General features: G+C 29.8%; 4 protein-coding genes across 4 annotated transcripts; 2 read left to right on the top strand and 2 right to left on the bottom strand.

Annotated features, from left to right (window-relative positions):
* The first annotated feature begins 915 nt into the window (after positions 1-915).
* Prosbeta5 (Proteasome beta5 subunit) lies at positions 916-3,039 on the top strand. The gene is made up of 6 exons (XM_085194225.1): positions 916-1,153; positions 1,232-1,333; positions 1,467-1,566; positions 1,802-1,995; positions 2,445-2,583; positions 2,840-3,039. The coding sequence occupies exons 1-6, from the start codon at positions 1,010-1,012 to the stop codon at positions 3,004-3,006; spliced, it is 846 nt and encodes a 281-aa protein (XP_085050351.1). The 5' UTR covers positions 916-1,009; the 3' UTR covers positions 3,007-3,039.
* A 455-nt stretch (positions 3,040-3,494) lies between these two features.
* Positions 3,495-6,058, bottom strand: LOC146533410 (uncharacterized). The gene is made up of 6 exons (XM_085194224.1): positions 5,815-6,058; positions 5,460-5,692; positions 5,085-5,235; positions 4,369-4,518; positions 4,016-4,213; positions 3,495-3,753 (listed from the first exon to the last, which is right to left on the bottom strand). The coding sequence occupies exons 1-6, from the start codon at positions 5,945-5,947 to the stop codon at positions 3,635-3,637; spliced, it is 984 nt and encodes a 327-aa protein (XP_085050350.1). The 5' UTR covers positions 5,948-6,058; the 3' UTR covers positions 3,495-3,634.
* Positions 6,059-6,367: 309 nt separating this feature from the next.
* Positions 6,368-10,205, top strand: Der-1 (derlin 1). The gene is made up of 5 exons (XM_085194037.1): positions 6,368-6,683; positions 7,411-7,614; positions 8,221-8,369; positions 8,598-8,708; positions 8,841-10,205. The coding sequence occupies exons 1-5, from the start codon at positions 6,531-6,533 to the stop codon at positions 8,980-8,982; spliced, it is 759 nt and encodes a 252-aa protein (XP_085050163.1). The 5' UTR covers positions 6,368-6,530; the 3' UTR covers positions 8,983-10,205.
* Positions 10,206-11,292: 1,087 nt separating this feature from the next.
* ND-B22 (NADH dehydrogenase (ubiquinone) B22 subunit) lies at positions 11,293-12,657 on the bottom strand. The gene is made up of 3 exons (XM_085194038.1): positions 12,498-12,657; positions 11,960-12,102; positions 11,293-11,527 (listed from the first exon to the last, which is right to left on the bottom strand). The coding sequence occupies exons 1-3, from the start codon at positions 12,590-12,592 to the stop codon at positions 11,334-11,336; spliced, it is 432 nt and encodes a 143-aa protein (XP_085050164.1). The 5' UTR covers positions 12,593-12,657; the 3' UTR covers positions 11,293-11,333.
* Positions 12,658-14,400: the final 1,743 nt, after the last annotated feature.

Here is a 14,400-nt window from a genome sequence, read left to right as displayed (position 1 = left end):
AATTTCAGACCCTCATTGAAAGGTAATGCTGATATATAGAAGAGAAATTGTTTTTTTTTTCACCTGTTAGATCGATATATCGTGTATTTATCACAACCAACTACGTGCCCTATTTTACGTCACCACAGAAATATAAATATTTCGTAAACAATCATCGTAAGACAGTCTATTAAGGGTTTTTTAGGGCTTAATTTAATATTCAGGACTTAAAAAAATATTATCACACGTTTTTTTATTCATGTTACAAAAAAATACTCAATTATTTATAATGTTTTAAAAAGTATTGTATTTCTGAGTAATTCCAGGTTTCGTTTGTTTTTTTCTACTTGAATATTAGTTTAATTATTAAATGTTAAAACAGATGTCTATTATAGGATATTGAGTTAATACTTTGCTCTTTCCTGTTTGTAATTTTGTAGAAACATCATCATCATCTGTTTAAAATCAACCAATTAAAAAAGTATTTAAACGATATTTATTATTACTCCAGTTTAAATTATTTTATCAATTGGTTTATTTAGTCGAGTGCTACCATCTATTATAGAATAGAATATATTATTTAGTTTTATACTAAACTTCAGTCCTTGGTGCTACAGAGGTGTCATCTTGTAGTGAATAGATTTATTTATTGTAATCTGTTTTAGCGGACAGTGATAACTATAAGGTATAGCGCGCACTAGTGATTTTTGTCACCGTGACTGTTGCGTCACTGTCACCGTGTACATTACACTTAATGAAGGTGCGCGCATTTGGATACGTGACAATTGGGTGACTTTTTAATACTTAGTACTTACTAAATCAATTTCAATATGAATAAAGAACATAAATAAAAAATTGAAATAATTTTAAAATTAAAATATTTTAAGGGTTATTTATACTGACCTAGTCTGTGCAGAAATGTGACAGCTGTCATAGCTTTCGGCGTTATTTAGCATTTTATTTTCGCTTGTCATCCCATTCAGAAAATTAAAGTTTGGTTTAATAAACAGTAAGAAAATAAGTTAGAATTATGGCTTTACTAGATCTTTGTCGTTTAGATGAAAAAATCAACTTAAAACCAACTGATTCTCTTCTATCAATGAACAATGATGTACTTGGGTATACCCAAAATTTCAATAATTGTGCTCAGCTTGCTACACCACCGTTTGCAAACGTAAGTGAAGGTTATTTTGGCTGAAACTATCATGATTTCTTATGTATATTATATTTATTGGTGTTCTTAATCTTATAGCCTGTAGAAACTCTAGCGCAGTTTAACACTAAAGATGAGACCGGCCGCCAGATCAAGATTGAATTCGATCACGGAACTACAACATTAGGATTTCGTTACAAAGTAAGTTATTGTTTTTAATTTAAACTTCTTCTCATAATTAATTTATTTAAATAATTTAAATATCTCATGTATTTATAAATAATAACTCCTATCAAACTAAGCATAGTATTCTATATATGGACAATATTTACAGGGTGGTGTGCTCCTCGCGGTAGACTCTAGAGCCACAGGAGGTCAATTCATTGGTTCTCAATCCATGAAGAAAATTGTTGAAATCAATGACTATTTACTTGGTAAGAAGAAATTAATAAAACAACATAACAAAATAAGTGACATCATGTTGTCATTTGGATCAGTATAGAAATATATAAAATGAGGTGTTAAATTCAAGAATGTAAGGCAGAATGTGGAGAATGCAGTATCTTAACATTTTAGGGAGAATGCAGTATCTTAACATTTTAGTTCCCTTTGTTAAGCTTATTCCATGTCAGATGCAGCATGAATCTAAAACAATATTTATCTTTCTAGGCACCCTTGCCGGTGGTGCAGCAGATTGTGTCTATTGGGACAGAGTTCTAGCAAAACAATGTAGATTGTACGAACTTAGGAACCGTGAACGGATTTCCGTAGCCGCTGCCAGTAAACTAATGGCTAACATGGTTTACAATTACAAAGGAATGGGACTTAGCATGGGTATGATGCTTGCTGGGATTGATAAGAGAGTAAGTATTTTCTATTTAATTTAATGAAAATCAGAACTATAACATCTTAGAATGAAATATGTAATATTTTCCTACTCTGGTAATGAGGCAAAGAAATGTATCTGTGGTGTTGAGTTATTCTACTCAATTTGCAAGGCCTCAAAAAAATGGGGGTTCAAGACTAGGTTTCCAGGTTTCCCTGCAAAAATGTCAATTTTATCACTAGCTTGGGTAATGCAAAGTGAACTAGATAGACAAGGTAGGTGAAAGAGGTCAAAACATCATGAAACTTGTCTGACATATTTTATTAATATTCCCTTTATTAATTAAATAGCTAAAATGTTTGAGCAAAAATTTTTACTTAAATTTTTAAACGTACCTAGCTTTACAATATACTTTTACTTAATTTCTTAATTATATATATGATTTATTGTTGTAATGTATGTAACATTATCATTTTATTATTTCAGGGTGCACAACTATACTATGTAGACAGTGAAGGCACACGCACTCCGGGCAGGGTGTTCTCGGTGGGCTCTGGTTCTGTGTATGCCTTTGGTGTTTTGGACTCTGGTTACAGCTGGGACTTGGAAGATGCTGAGGCACAAGGTTTTATTATCAAATAACTTATATTTATTACGATTTATGTGTCTCTTGCCTTGTTGGACCAAAATACAAGTATTATAAAAGTATATATATTCTATCATTGAGATTTGCAGCAATGATAGAATCATATACCTGTATTTTGGTGGCTCGGTAGACCTAAAGAGAGAGAACTGATACGTCTAACAATATTTCTGATAAACATAATTTAATACTGAAACTCCTACCAATGTTTCATTTTAATATATTGTTTCACTTTCAGAGCTCGGTCGTCGTGCAATTTATCATGCGACCCACCGTGACGCGTACTCTGGTGGTATAATTAGAGTATACCACATCAACGACAAGGGTTGGGTTAATATTTCTAATGAGGACTGTTCAGACTTACACTACAAGTATCAGGCGGAAAAGGGAATTAAAGATGAATAATTGTAATGTTAATAAATAATGCTTTCTAATATATTCTTTTGTCTTATTAAATTTTAAGAGATTTTCTTGAGAAAAACAGTTCCTCAAATGCAGTCTATATGAATTTAGTAATACTTTTTTAATTAAGAATAAAAGTTATATTAGTAGTTACCTCACGACCTTAAAGCCTGAGGCTTATTTAACTTAATAATAGAGCATAGTAATGTACAGTATGGTTGATGAGTTGTGGCTGTCCTGAAATTGGGTTTCTAATTTTTCTGCAGTACTAGAGTATCAGGCGGAAAAGGGGTTTGCCTGTTGGAAATTTTTACCAGATTTAGAAAAAAATTCATTTCATTCAATTGGGGATTGAATCCATTACAATCATGTTTACAGTCAGATGCTATTCTACTGTGCTGCTATGGCTTTAAATTATTAATCTTTAAGTCTAATTAGTAATTACCAAATATACCATAAAAAAATATTTGAGGATTAGTAAAACAAATATATAAACTTTATTAACATTTATTAGGATAGGAGATTTTATCAATAAAATAAATAGACTAGTATTTAATAGAAGCCTTCAACGTACACTTAAGTCAAAACAAAAATTAATTAAATAAAGCCTAAAATCTTAGCTAAATAAAACTTAAGGTTTCTTTTCTTTATCCTCGTCTATTTTAACAATTTCTTCAAAGGATTCTTCCAGTTCCCATTCCTTCAATGGCACTTCTGTTAGTTTATAGAATTTGCCATGCTTACCAATGCCTGTAATAAAAAAATATATAGGAAAAATTTCATTGATTGTTAAAAAGTACAGTGTAATGGATGAATTCAAAGATATAATTAATTCAAATTCAACATTAAAAGTATAGTATGGTTGATGAGTCTTGACCAGACAAAGTTAGGTTATTTAATCTTTTCCTCAGTGTTTGGAAGAAAACAACCAAAAGTAAAGAAAATCTAAAATTAAATCTGCAAACCCATCTAACTGTAGGGTGGCAATGATACTTTTATTGTATGTACTAACCTCCTTGAAACTTCTTTATACCATTATTTAAATCTTCCATAGCAGAACCTAATAAACTTTGCATAACTGCTTCATCTCTCATACTTTCCTCAGTATTTGGATTTAATTGTGAATTGACAGCAGCTAGTTTGTCCATTATGAGAGCATTTTGTGGGAATTTTATTAAAGATTTAGCTAGTTTTATGGATTCACCGAGAGCTGTAATTTAATGAAAAAATTGTGTCTATTTTAATTTAATATTATAAAGGAAAAAAATATATATTCCTAGTTTTAGTAGTGAAATATATAATATAATAGATACAGTAAACTTACATTTTTAAGTTAAAAAATTATAAAACAAAATAAAGAATTACCAGTGCCAGTAGTTGTTAATTTACAAGCTAAACCCATTACATTAGCATCTGCACCAGATATTGGCCGACCTGTTATAAGCAAGTCTAGGGCGCGGGAGAGACCAATGAGTGCTGTTAGACGTCTGCCTCCATACATACTTTGTGGTGCACCTTAAATTGTTTATATAAGAAATATATGAAAAAATTACACTAAAAATAAGTATAATTAGTATATTTGATTTTAATTGGAGCCATATTAGCACAGTGCAACAAATTTTGATGCTTACTTAGACAAAGCCAGTTCTCTTCAATGTTTTGGATTATAGAAAAAGAAGTTAAGAAACTAATAAATATATTGTAAACAATTATTTGCAGTACTAACTATTTAACTAATTGAATTGTTTCCTTCTTTTTCAGCTTTACATTTCATCACTCACATAAGGGAGAGTAGGCTGTGAGAATCTAACGTTGACACTAGAGGACTAATTATTGAGAAAATACTAACCCTTCTTCATTTTATGCTTTGTTACTATGTTATGCTTTGGTTTTGTAAACAATTCATTTCCCACAAGAGGTTGAATTCACAAATATTGAATGTACAATCAGATGTAATTCCATTTTGCCTATTTTCTAATTATCATAATTCCTCTAGTTTACCAATTAACACTATTCATTGTGCAAGGGGTATTGTATAGAAATAGTGATCATTACTAAAATTAAAAATTTATAATACATACCAAATCTCCTTCCAAGACAACCTAGCACTGCTGTATCCTCTATAACTCGTAAATCACAAGCAAGTGCCAATTCAAACCCTTCACCCACAGCATATCCTGTTACTGCTGCTATTGTAGGTTTATCACATAATGGCCTTCGCAAAAGTCTTGACTGAAAAGTATAATATTTTAAAAAAAAAATATTTTGGAGTAGTAGTACGTAGTATAATTGTAAATTTGATATTGTAGGCTCAATTCCTGCTTGGGATAACTGATTATTATCATTTGCCTGCTCTGGCAGAATAAAACCACCATGCAGCCTATCTGTATGCAGGATACAGCATGAAAATCAATAAGGACAATAAAAAAATTAAAAATATTTTATTTTCATCTTACAGCAGCATCAATTAAAGTGTGGTAACCCTTTTCCGCAACTTCATCCATATCAAAACCAGAACAAAAGCTGCCACCTTCACCATTGAATACTAAAACTTTAGCCTCATTGTCTTTATCAAAATTATTGATAGCCTCAACCATTTCTCTAAGGGTAGCTTCATCTAGACTGTTGCGAGTGTTTTGACGATCAATATTCAATGTAGTGACTGCTCCATATTTCTCCACAACAATATCTAAGAAAGAAAAGTAATAATAACTACATATAGTCAGTCAGTCTTAATATAATAAGATAAAGAATAATAGCCGTAAATAAAAGTAATATAGAAAAGTTTATATACATAAGAAAACGTTTTACTTTTTTTAATTTCTTCCACATTCTTAGGTTCTTCTTTTTGTGCATCGCTCTTAGAAGAAACTAGTCTTACAGTATTTATTCTAGTAAATGAAAAATTGCTAATTGAAACACATTTTCTAATTAAGCTCCGCATTTTTTAAGGAGTAGGAAATATTATATTTTATTATTATAGTAAAACTGAACTAATTCCGGCTAAAATATACAGGTTATGTTTTTAAATATTTGACAAATTAAATTGACATATTTGATATATCAGTAATTTAAAAAGTTTAAAAACAAAAAATAGTTGTATGTGTAAAAAATATTACACTTTTTATTATACTATATCGTTTAATTTCTTATATAAAATATCACATCACATACTACATATACTATATTGTACCGTATACAATTTTATAGTTTAATATTCTTATTTTTTATCAATATTCTTCTCTTTCTACTCTGTCGCTATCGACAGAGTACAAATATTTTGATACAATTTACATTTTACACCCTGTGGACATAGATATTAGATATGTTATCTATATTAAAAATGTCAAAAACATAAATATCATTTTATTTTATTACTTCGCAAAGTTTCTGGGACAAATTCGCTAGGGACACGTGTACTTGTTGTATTTCGTTTTGTTTGAATCACGATTGCCGAATGAAGATCAAAAGTGTTGAAACTCGAGTCTGTGTCACCTACGAATAAACATTACTATACAGCCACAACCATGACTGAATTTAAGGACTGGTACAATAGTGTACCATTTTTTACCCGTTATTGGCTGACATTCACTATAGGCTTAAGTATTATTGGAAGATTTGGTATAATTAGTTATTATTATTTCATCTTGGACTTCTATCCATTCATATATCAATTTCAGGTATGTTCTATTATTGTTTCTTATTGCATATCATATATGATAAATCAGATAACTGACTTAATCTAGGAACCAGTTTATTTTTTATATTGTTTACTTTTTATGAGATCATGAAATATATTAGGTATTGTTATAATAAAATACATATTTTAAACATCAAGTAATAATAACATTATTTGTGTGGGTGTCCATTAGCTTCCTTTTATAGTATTATAGTGAAAATGATTATATTTTTTATGCTATAAGTTATTATTTGACCTATAAACTATATAATTTTTATTTCTTTTTATGTTGTAAAAAATATGCATATAATATATTGCATCATATTTATAATTTTTTTTTTAATAACATTCTATAGCTATTGGCTTAGTTGTCAATTAAGTTTAACAATTAAAAATGTGCTCTATATGGGCTTAAAGGACAAAAAAGTATTAAGGTATTATGTTCTATGTTCTATCTACAAGATAATAGGACATCATAAAGATATTTTTTTAAGCTTTATGTGGTATGGCTGACAGAGAGAGCCTATTGTTAAGACAATGCATTCCTAATTTTATTGATATTGAGTGTTGAAACTCAATTCAGTGCTTTGTTTAATTACAAGAGTGAAGAGAATGGATATAATTCATTCCTATCAGTGAAAATCAAACCCACAAATGCTTTTAAAATCAGTAGCTGTGGCATTACTCCATATAGATCACAACAGACTAACATCACTTTTATGTTTCAGATATGGCGACCCATCACAGCCTTATTCTATTACCCAATAGGCCCCTCCACGGGATTCCACTTCTTGATAAACTGCTACTTCCTATACAATTATTCACAAAGATTAGAATCGGGGATGTTTGCAGGAAAGCCTGCGGATTATTTTTATATGTTGTTATTTAACTGGGTCTGCTGTGTTGCTATTGGCTTTTTGGTCAACCTACCTGTGAGTATTTTCATGATCTTTAATAATTTACCCATAAATCTGAAGTATTTCTTTGTTGAAACTTCTAATCTCAGGAACTAATAGTTTATTTAAGACTGATTTGCCACCCATGTGAGCTTTAAATCTACATAAGAAAAAGTTTATATTTAAAATAAATATAATCTTGCCAAGACAGTAGTAACTTAATATAAATATTTATGGGGAAAAATTATTTCACAAGATGATTGATGCTGAATATAGGTTATGAAGGGATGAAATATTCATGGAATTGCATCCACTCAAATAAATATTGTAATAATATTGCAAAATATTGTTGAATGAAGCTCAATTTGGACTATAGAGCCTTTTAAAGACAATATTTCATATGATGTATCAATAGTGTATCTATGTTTTTGTTGATGATAGTGTAAATAAAGCCTAAAGACCTAAAAATATACATTTGAAGTAATTACTTTTATATTATAATTATGTTATAATAATATATTACAGTAGGTTTGAATAAAATAGTAACTTAGGTAACATAATGTGAAAAAAAAGACTTTTTTTTATAAAAATGGTGCCTGTTTAAATTGGAGGCTTCTAAAATGATATAAAATATTATTTCAGATACTAATGGACCCTATGGTGTTATCAGTTTTGTATGTTTGGTGTCAGCTGAACAAAGATGTGATTGTGTCATTTTGGTTTGGCACTCGCTTCAAGGCCATGTATCTCCCATGGGTGTTACTTGCATTTAACTTAGTTATTAGTGGAGGGTAAGTTAATTTTTTTTTTTATATTTAAACTCCCACAAATACCGGTTCAAGCTGAGGGAACTTATTGTTAAGAAGAACATTGCTCTTATATGATTACACTGCTTTGCCATAATGACCTCAAGTCCATTTTTTTTTAATAAAAACCTACCTAACGATTAAATTACTAAGCTTTTTCACTTATATTACACTAGCAACTTATATTTTTAATATATTTTTCTCTTCATTTAGCGGTGTAATGGAGCTCCTTGGCATCCTTATTGGTCATTTGTCATTCTTCCTTATGTTCAAATACCCACAAGAATTTGGTGGACCAGCACTCTTGTCACCACCCAATTTCATGTAAGTATAAGTACTACTAATATTATAAAAATGAAAGTTTGTGAAAGTTAGTTTAAATTTGATTTGTATAATTATTGTTACATAAATCATTGTGCAAATCTTGTAATAAATATCTATTTTATTCCCTTTCAGAAAACAAATCTTCCCTGAAACTCGGTACGTAGGTGGCTTTGGTACCGCCCCTCAGAGTAGGCCGGCGACAGGCGCGCGTCCCACGGGAGGGTCAATGTTTGGACACAACTGGGGAAGGGGGCAAACATTGGGCGGAAATTGAAAATAGCAAAAATATATACCTGAAATGGCATTTATATATTACAAATGAAGCTTTTTTTTAATATAATTTTCATAAAAATAAATAACAATATTATTCTTGGAATCTGTAATTTTAGTGACAATTATTTTAGTGTCATTAAAAAAAATCAGAATTTTTATTCATTGATTAAAACTTACTGTGTTGCGTTATATTATGCCTACAGTTTTTTATAGATAGACTGCAATAAAAATATTGCAAAATATTTTAACGAATATTCTAAATTGTGTTTCAATAAAATAACATTAAATGTTTTGTTTTAAGCATATTTGAGGAATGTAAAATAATAGAAATATGTTTTTGGTGATCTTATTTATAATGATGCTACTTTTTATTTATTTTTATCATAATGATTGCTTCCAATCATTAAAATGGCTCATTTATTATACTTAACATATGTGTGTGGTCTGGTGTGAAGAATAAATTGATGTTAATCGTGTGTATATAAATCGAAGATTAAATTTATATTGGCTGTTTTACTACAGTGATTTTTATGATTTAAAAGATGGCCGCCAATGTTAGTATCTTAGTTCTATTTTGTTTTGAAAAAAGAGCAATTGCACAGCATTATAAATTTGTAAATTAACAAAAAGTGACAGGATAGCATTAGATCAGATTTTTAGGGTCTGCAATTCTGCATATGGTTGTTAATAATTCTTTTAAGTACAATTACTTCTTTCTGCTATTTTCTTATATAACATTTTCTATTAGAATTATATCAATTACACAATTTTTTGGCTAATAAATACTTACATTATTGCTTTATGATGATTCTTTTAAATAAAATGCAACTACCGTCACAATGAATATTTTTGGTTTTGGATGTGCAAATAAAATTATAATTACGAACAATGTAAGGATTACTGTAAAATTATTAGTCATTCACCCTTTTTTGTTTTAAATATTATCTTTTGTATACATTAGACGGTATTAAGGTATGGTTAAATATTATATAAATATACATTTTATTAATCTTTAAATTATAAAAAAACAATATTTCTATAAGGTTATTTCAGTCTAATTATTGTTTTTTTTTAATTCTTAATATTTTTGGCGCTGTAAGGATTTCCTTACTAAGTCCTTACTAATCTAAACTAGGTTATATAACCTTTAAACATTACATATGACAGAAGCATATTATTTTTCTATATACATAGTTTAAAGTTAACAATAAAGTTTTAAAGGTTTGCAGTATTTTATTTAGCCTTATATCTTTCCCTTAAAATTTACTGTGGGCAGTCGCTCAACATCTGACTGTAAATGCGAGGATTGTGGGTTGGTGGGTGGGATTACCACTACCACTATGTTCCCTCTGCATATGCTGCTATATGCGTAATATATTTCTAATTAACATACTCAAGTAGGAGAAGATAACTGGTGCCTTATTCCTGTATCCTTTCAATAATTTGAAGAAAATACACTCAAATATGCACTAAGACTATATAGTTTCATAGCCATACACATAAATAGCCAACCTATACTGTATACCCAAGGACTCGGCAATTATTCAAAATTCAAATGTGTATATTATAAGAAACATTTTTACGGGGCTCCTTGTGAAGTTTTAATTAATTGGAGAATCCGAAGGTACTGACTGTTAATGTTGATAAATTATTTGGCATGTTTTTTCTTTTTAGTTTTATGTAGTTGAGTTTTTTGTTTTAATAATTATTTTTTATTGATTATTCTTATATTGAACAGTTTAATTTGATAACCATGTTGTAGTATTCGAAAACAAAATATTTAAATAAGTTCTTCAGTTTTTCACTAAGTACAATGGCGTTGCGCCGCCGCCATGTTTAATTTTTTTAACGTCTTTTATCTAATAACACTTGGGCGACTAAGATAAACCTAAAGATACCTCAATTATGTTCCGAAATCCGTTCAGAGGGTTGGAAAAATGAGGTATTAATGAATATTAAATACATACATACAAGATAAGAGAAACAACTCAGTCCGGTAATAAAAATGACGATTGTCTTAAATATACTGTAAAATAACCACAATATCTCCCAACATATTTTTTGTCATAAATGGTCTGCATTTGACATAAGGGTCTGGTATTTTTGGGATCTCTTGTAAAGTTCATGCATATATAGTTACTGGTAAATAAATTAGAGTATATATCTTATTGATGTATCTAAGGTGTTGATTGTAGTTACTCTGGTCTATTTAAGAATTGAGGTGTTGTGTTCCAAAAAAATGATTAATTTGAATTCCTGCAAAAATCTCACTTAATTCCTTGAAAAGTATACTAAAATAAAACCAAAAGAATTAACATCAATTACTTTACTAACATAAATTATCTATACAACTCAATGGTGTTTTTCTTTTTCGTCCTGCTTGCCGTATTCCTTCTCCCACATTGCTATAAATTCTTTTTTCCTTTCCTCTCTACGCTTGAAGTATTCTGGGTATTGGGCCTTTTCTAGTGGATGCCAGTAATCAAGTACCCAGTCGGGTGGAGTGACGACACGCTCATGAGCTACACCTCCAACACTGGTAGCAACTGAAATTGGTGTGAACAATATATTTTAGAAGTATTATAATATGTATAGGAGTGAGTAGTAAGAGAGTCATTTATTGGTATTTGAGAATATAGTATTGATGATACTGGAAGCTCACATAAAAAGCATGAGACCTCCCAGAGGGGATGTATCAAATCAAATCAAATCAAAAATACTTTATTGCACAAAGATACATAAAGATACATGAAAATTATAGGACTTTAACATAGCACAAGGGCGGCCTTATCACTGTAAGTGATCTCTTACAGGCAACCTTTATAACAGTGAATGAGTGGAGTAAGGATGACTGATTGTAAGTATAGTTAGGATGATAAACATACTTGTTATACAGATACTTGTTACATCTTAAATCTTGTAATTTCTAATTATATATCATAAGTGAATGTCCATACATATTCTTGAAAAATACTTACATTTCTTTGGAATAGGATGTTGGGTAAGGAAAAGTTCCTCTTCACCATTCTTAAGCAGTTCTTGTGCTAAACGAGAGTCTGCAACTTTTGCATTCTTATCAAAACGTTCTCTCAGCAAAACAGCCTGGTAACGGTATACATGGCTGTAAACATAAGTTTTTAATACAATATGCCATAGAAAAGATGTTATTTAATATACAATTAAGTAAACTATGTCAATATTCTTTTACTTAAACATTATTTGCTTTATATATATATATGTCATAATTTAAATACTCTGTCTATTTCAAAACTACACACAAATAGGTAGTTAATTTCTATAATTAAATAAAAACGTTAAAAACTACATAAAATGTTAAATAAAAAAAAACCTTATAATAATTTTCAAACTGACTAATTCTCAAGATTATTTTTTTCGTCGATAATAAAACAACATATTAAAAATCTGGAAAATAAAAGGTTACTTGCGTAAAAACAATAGATTACGTAATGGCATAATAAACGCTTAATGAATATTCGTCTAATTTCTCTTACTTACCGTCTGTCGTAAAATGCTTCTAAATTACGCAAAGCCCTTTTATAAAGGCTGCAAACCTTTTGAGAATGACTTCTTATTCCGAGAGGAAGAGCCATTTTTCATATTGTTTACATTTGACAGCTTGCACTGACAGCCTAGATTCACTTACATTATCCAATATGACATACGCTTGGATACACGTACCAAAGAAAAATTAAATAATAAAAAGAACATAACAGAACAGAAAGAAAAAGTTTTTGTAAATGAAACAATATGGGACATTGGTAAAGCGCTTTGAATGAATAATATCATATGGTCTTAATCTTACAATCATGAATAAAATTGGTAATTAAGTACGTTTCATTACGTATCTTCTTTTAAAAACCTATTATATAAATATAAATACATACAAAGAAAATTAATTATTTTTTCTATTAATTAAATTTTAACTCCATAAATTTTATTTTTGTAAGTAATACAATTATAGTTATTTTTATCACATTATAGAGTTTTAAATGAAAAACAAACAATCGTAATTATACGTTTGCGATCATAATAAATTATACACTATATGATTTACTGATTCTATTTTGTGTGATATTTGAATATTGTGGCCAATAAAACTCAACTTTTAATTTACAAAAAAGTAAAATCAGCCTCACGCTGTATCCCGCACACAGTACGGTAGGCAGAGGGAACCTAGTTGTTAAGACACTTCGTTCCCCACTTTCTGCCGAATTCTGTAGGCATTGCGTGTTAAATTTAATTTACGTTCTGAAAAAAAAATACTTGTGAAATTTTCTGTACATGGATATATATTTGGTGGTTTATTACCTTATGATAATATTTCAATATTTGTTTTTATATAATAAAACAAAAAAAATATAATAATTTATATACAAAATAATCGATTAGTATTTTTTTGGAATACATAACGCAGTATTTTTTTTTAATCAATATTTTATTTAAAATATATGTTAAATATTTACACAAGACGAGGTTTGTTTTATGCTATTTTATAGAAACACTTAGCAATTTGTAGGCCTTGAAATGAAACTTCAGCTTATTTGTTACGAGGTCAGAGATGTGTTTAGTGCGAGATGCAATCTCTAAGTAATTTATATTTAAAATTGAGAAAAGTTACCAAATATTCGCGGTTATTTGCTAAATTTGTTAAGCCAAATGGTAAAGAATTTAGACAATTTTTTTAAAATTTTCAATATTATAATAAATACTTGCTACCTACCTACCTGCTTCAAAATATAAAGTTAGCATCTTCAGGCTGTATCCCGCACACAGCAGACTAGTCGGACCCAGTGCTAAGACCCTCTGTTCCCTATTTTCCGCTGACTTCGGGGGGCATTGCGTGTTGAGTTGCGGAGCGTCGCGCTTTGCACCAGAACGAAGAAATAAGAACATTACTTAAATGTTTTATTTACTCGAGTGGGAATCGAGCCCACAACCTGTAACGTTTACAGTCACAAGCTCCCCTACGCCACGACTGGCTGCATATAACTTTAATTAAACATACAAATTCTTATTTCCACGACGTTTATACTAGGAAACATTAAAGTTTCACAGTGAGAGATCATAGCGTTCACTATTATCAGACACTACGTTCCCCACGCAACCCCTTTTTGAGATATTGCGTGCTGCGTAGCGGAACTCAACGCCGCGCACTGCCTTATTATCAGAGTGAGAACGAAAATAATTCATTCCCCCGAGTGGGGAGGAATCAAATAATGTTCGTGTACAATCAGAAAAAATATTCGAAATTGAATCTGCTCTATTTTTCAACATTCTCTCGATTTCACACCGGCTTGTGGAACATAATAACATTATAAATATTCATTAAATTTCTCGATTAGATACTAGATTGCATTGAATAACGAACAATTCACGAATATTCATTCCGCAGTAAAAA

This window comes from Heliconius melpomene, chromosome 12 (genome assembly GCF_056956725.1).
Source record: "Heliconius melpomene rosina isolate 202511_hmr_F chromosome 12, ASM5695672v1, whole genome shotgun sequence".
In the NCBI taxonomy this organism is placed as follows: Eukaryota; Metazoa; Arthropoda; class Insecta; order Lepidoptera; family Nymphalidae; genus Heliconius; species Heliconius melpomene.
The sequence above is the reverse complement of the archived record's forward strand: the minus strand, read 5'-3'. Positions and strand labels throughout refer to the sequence as shown.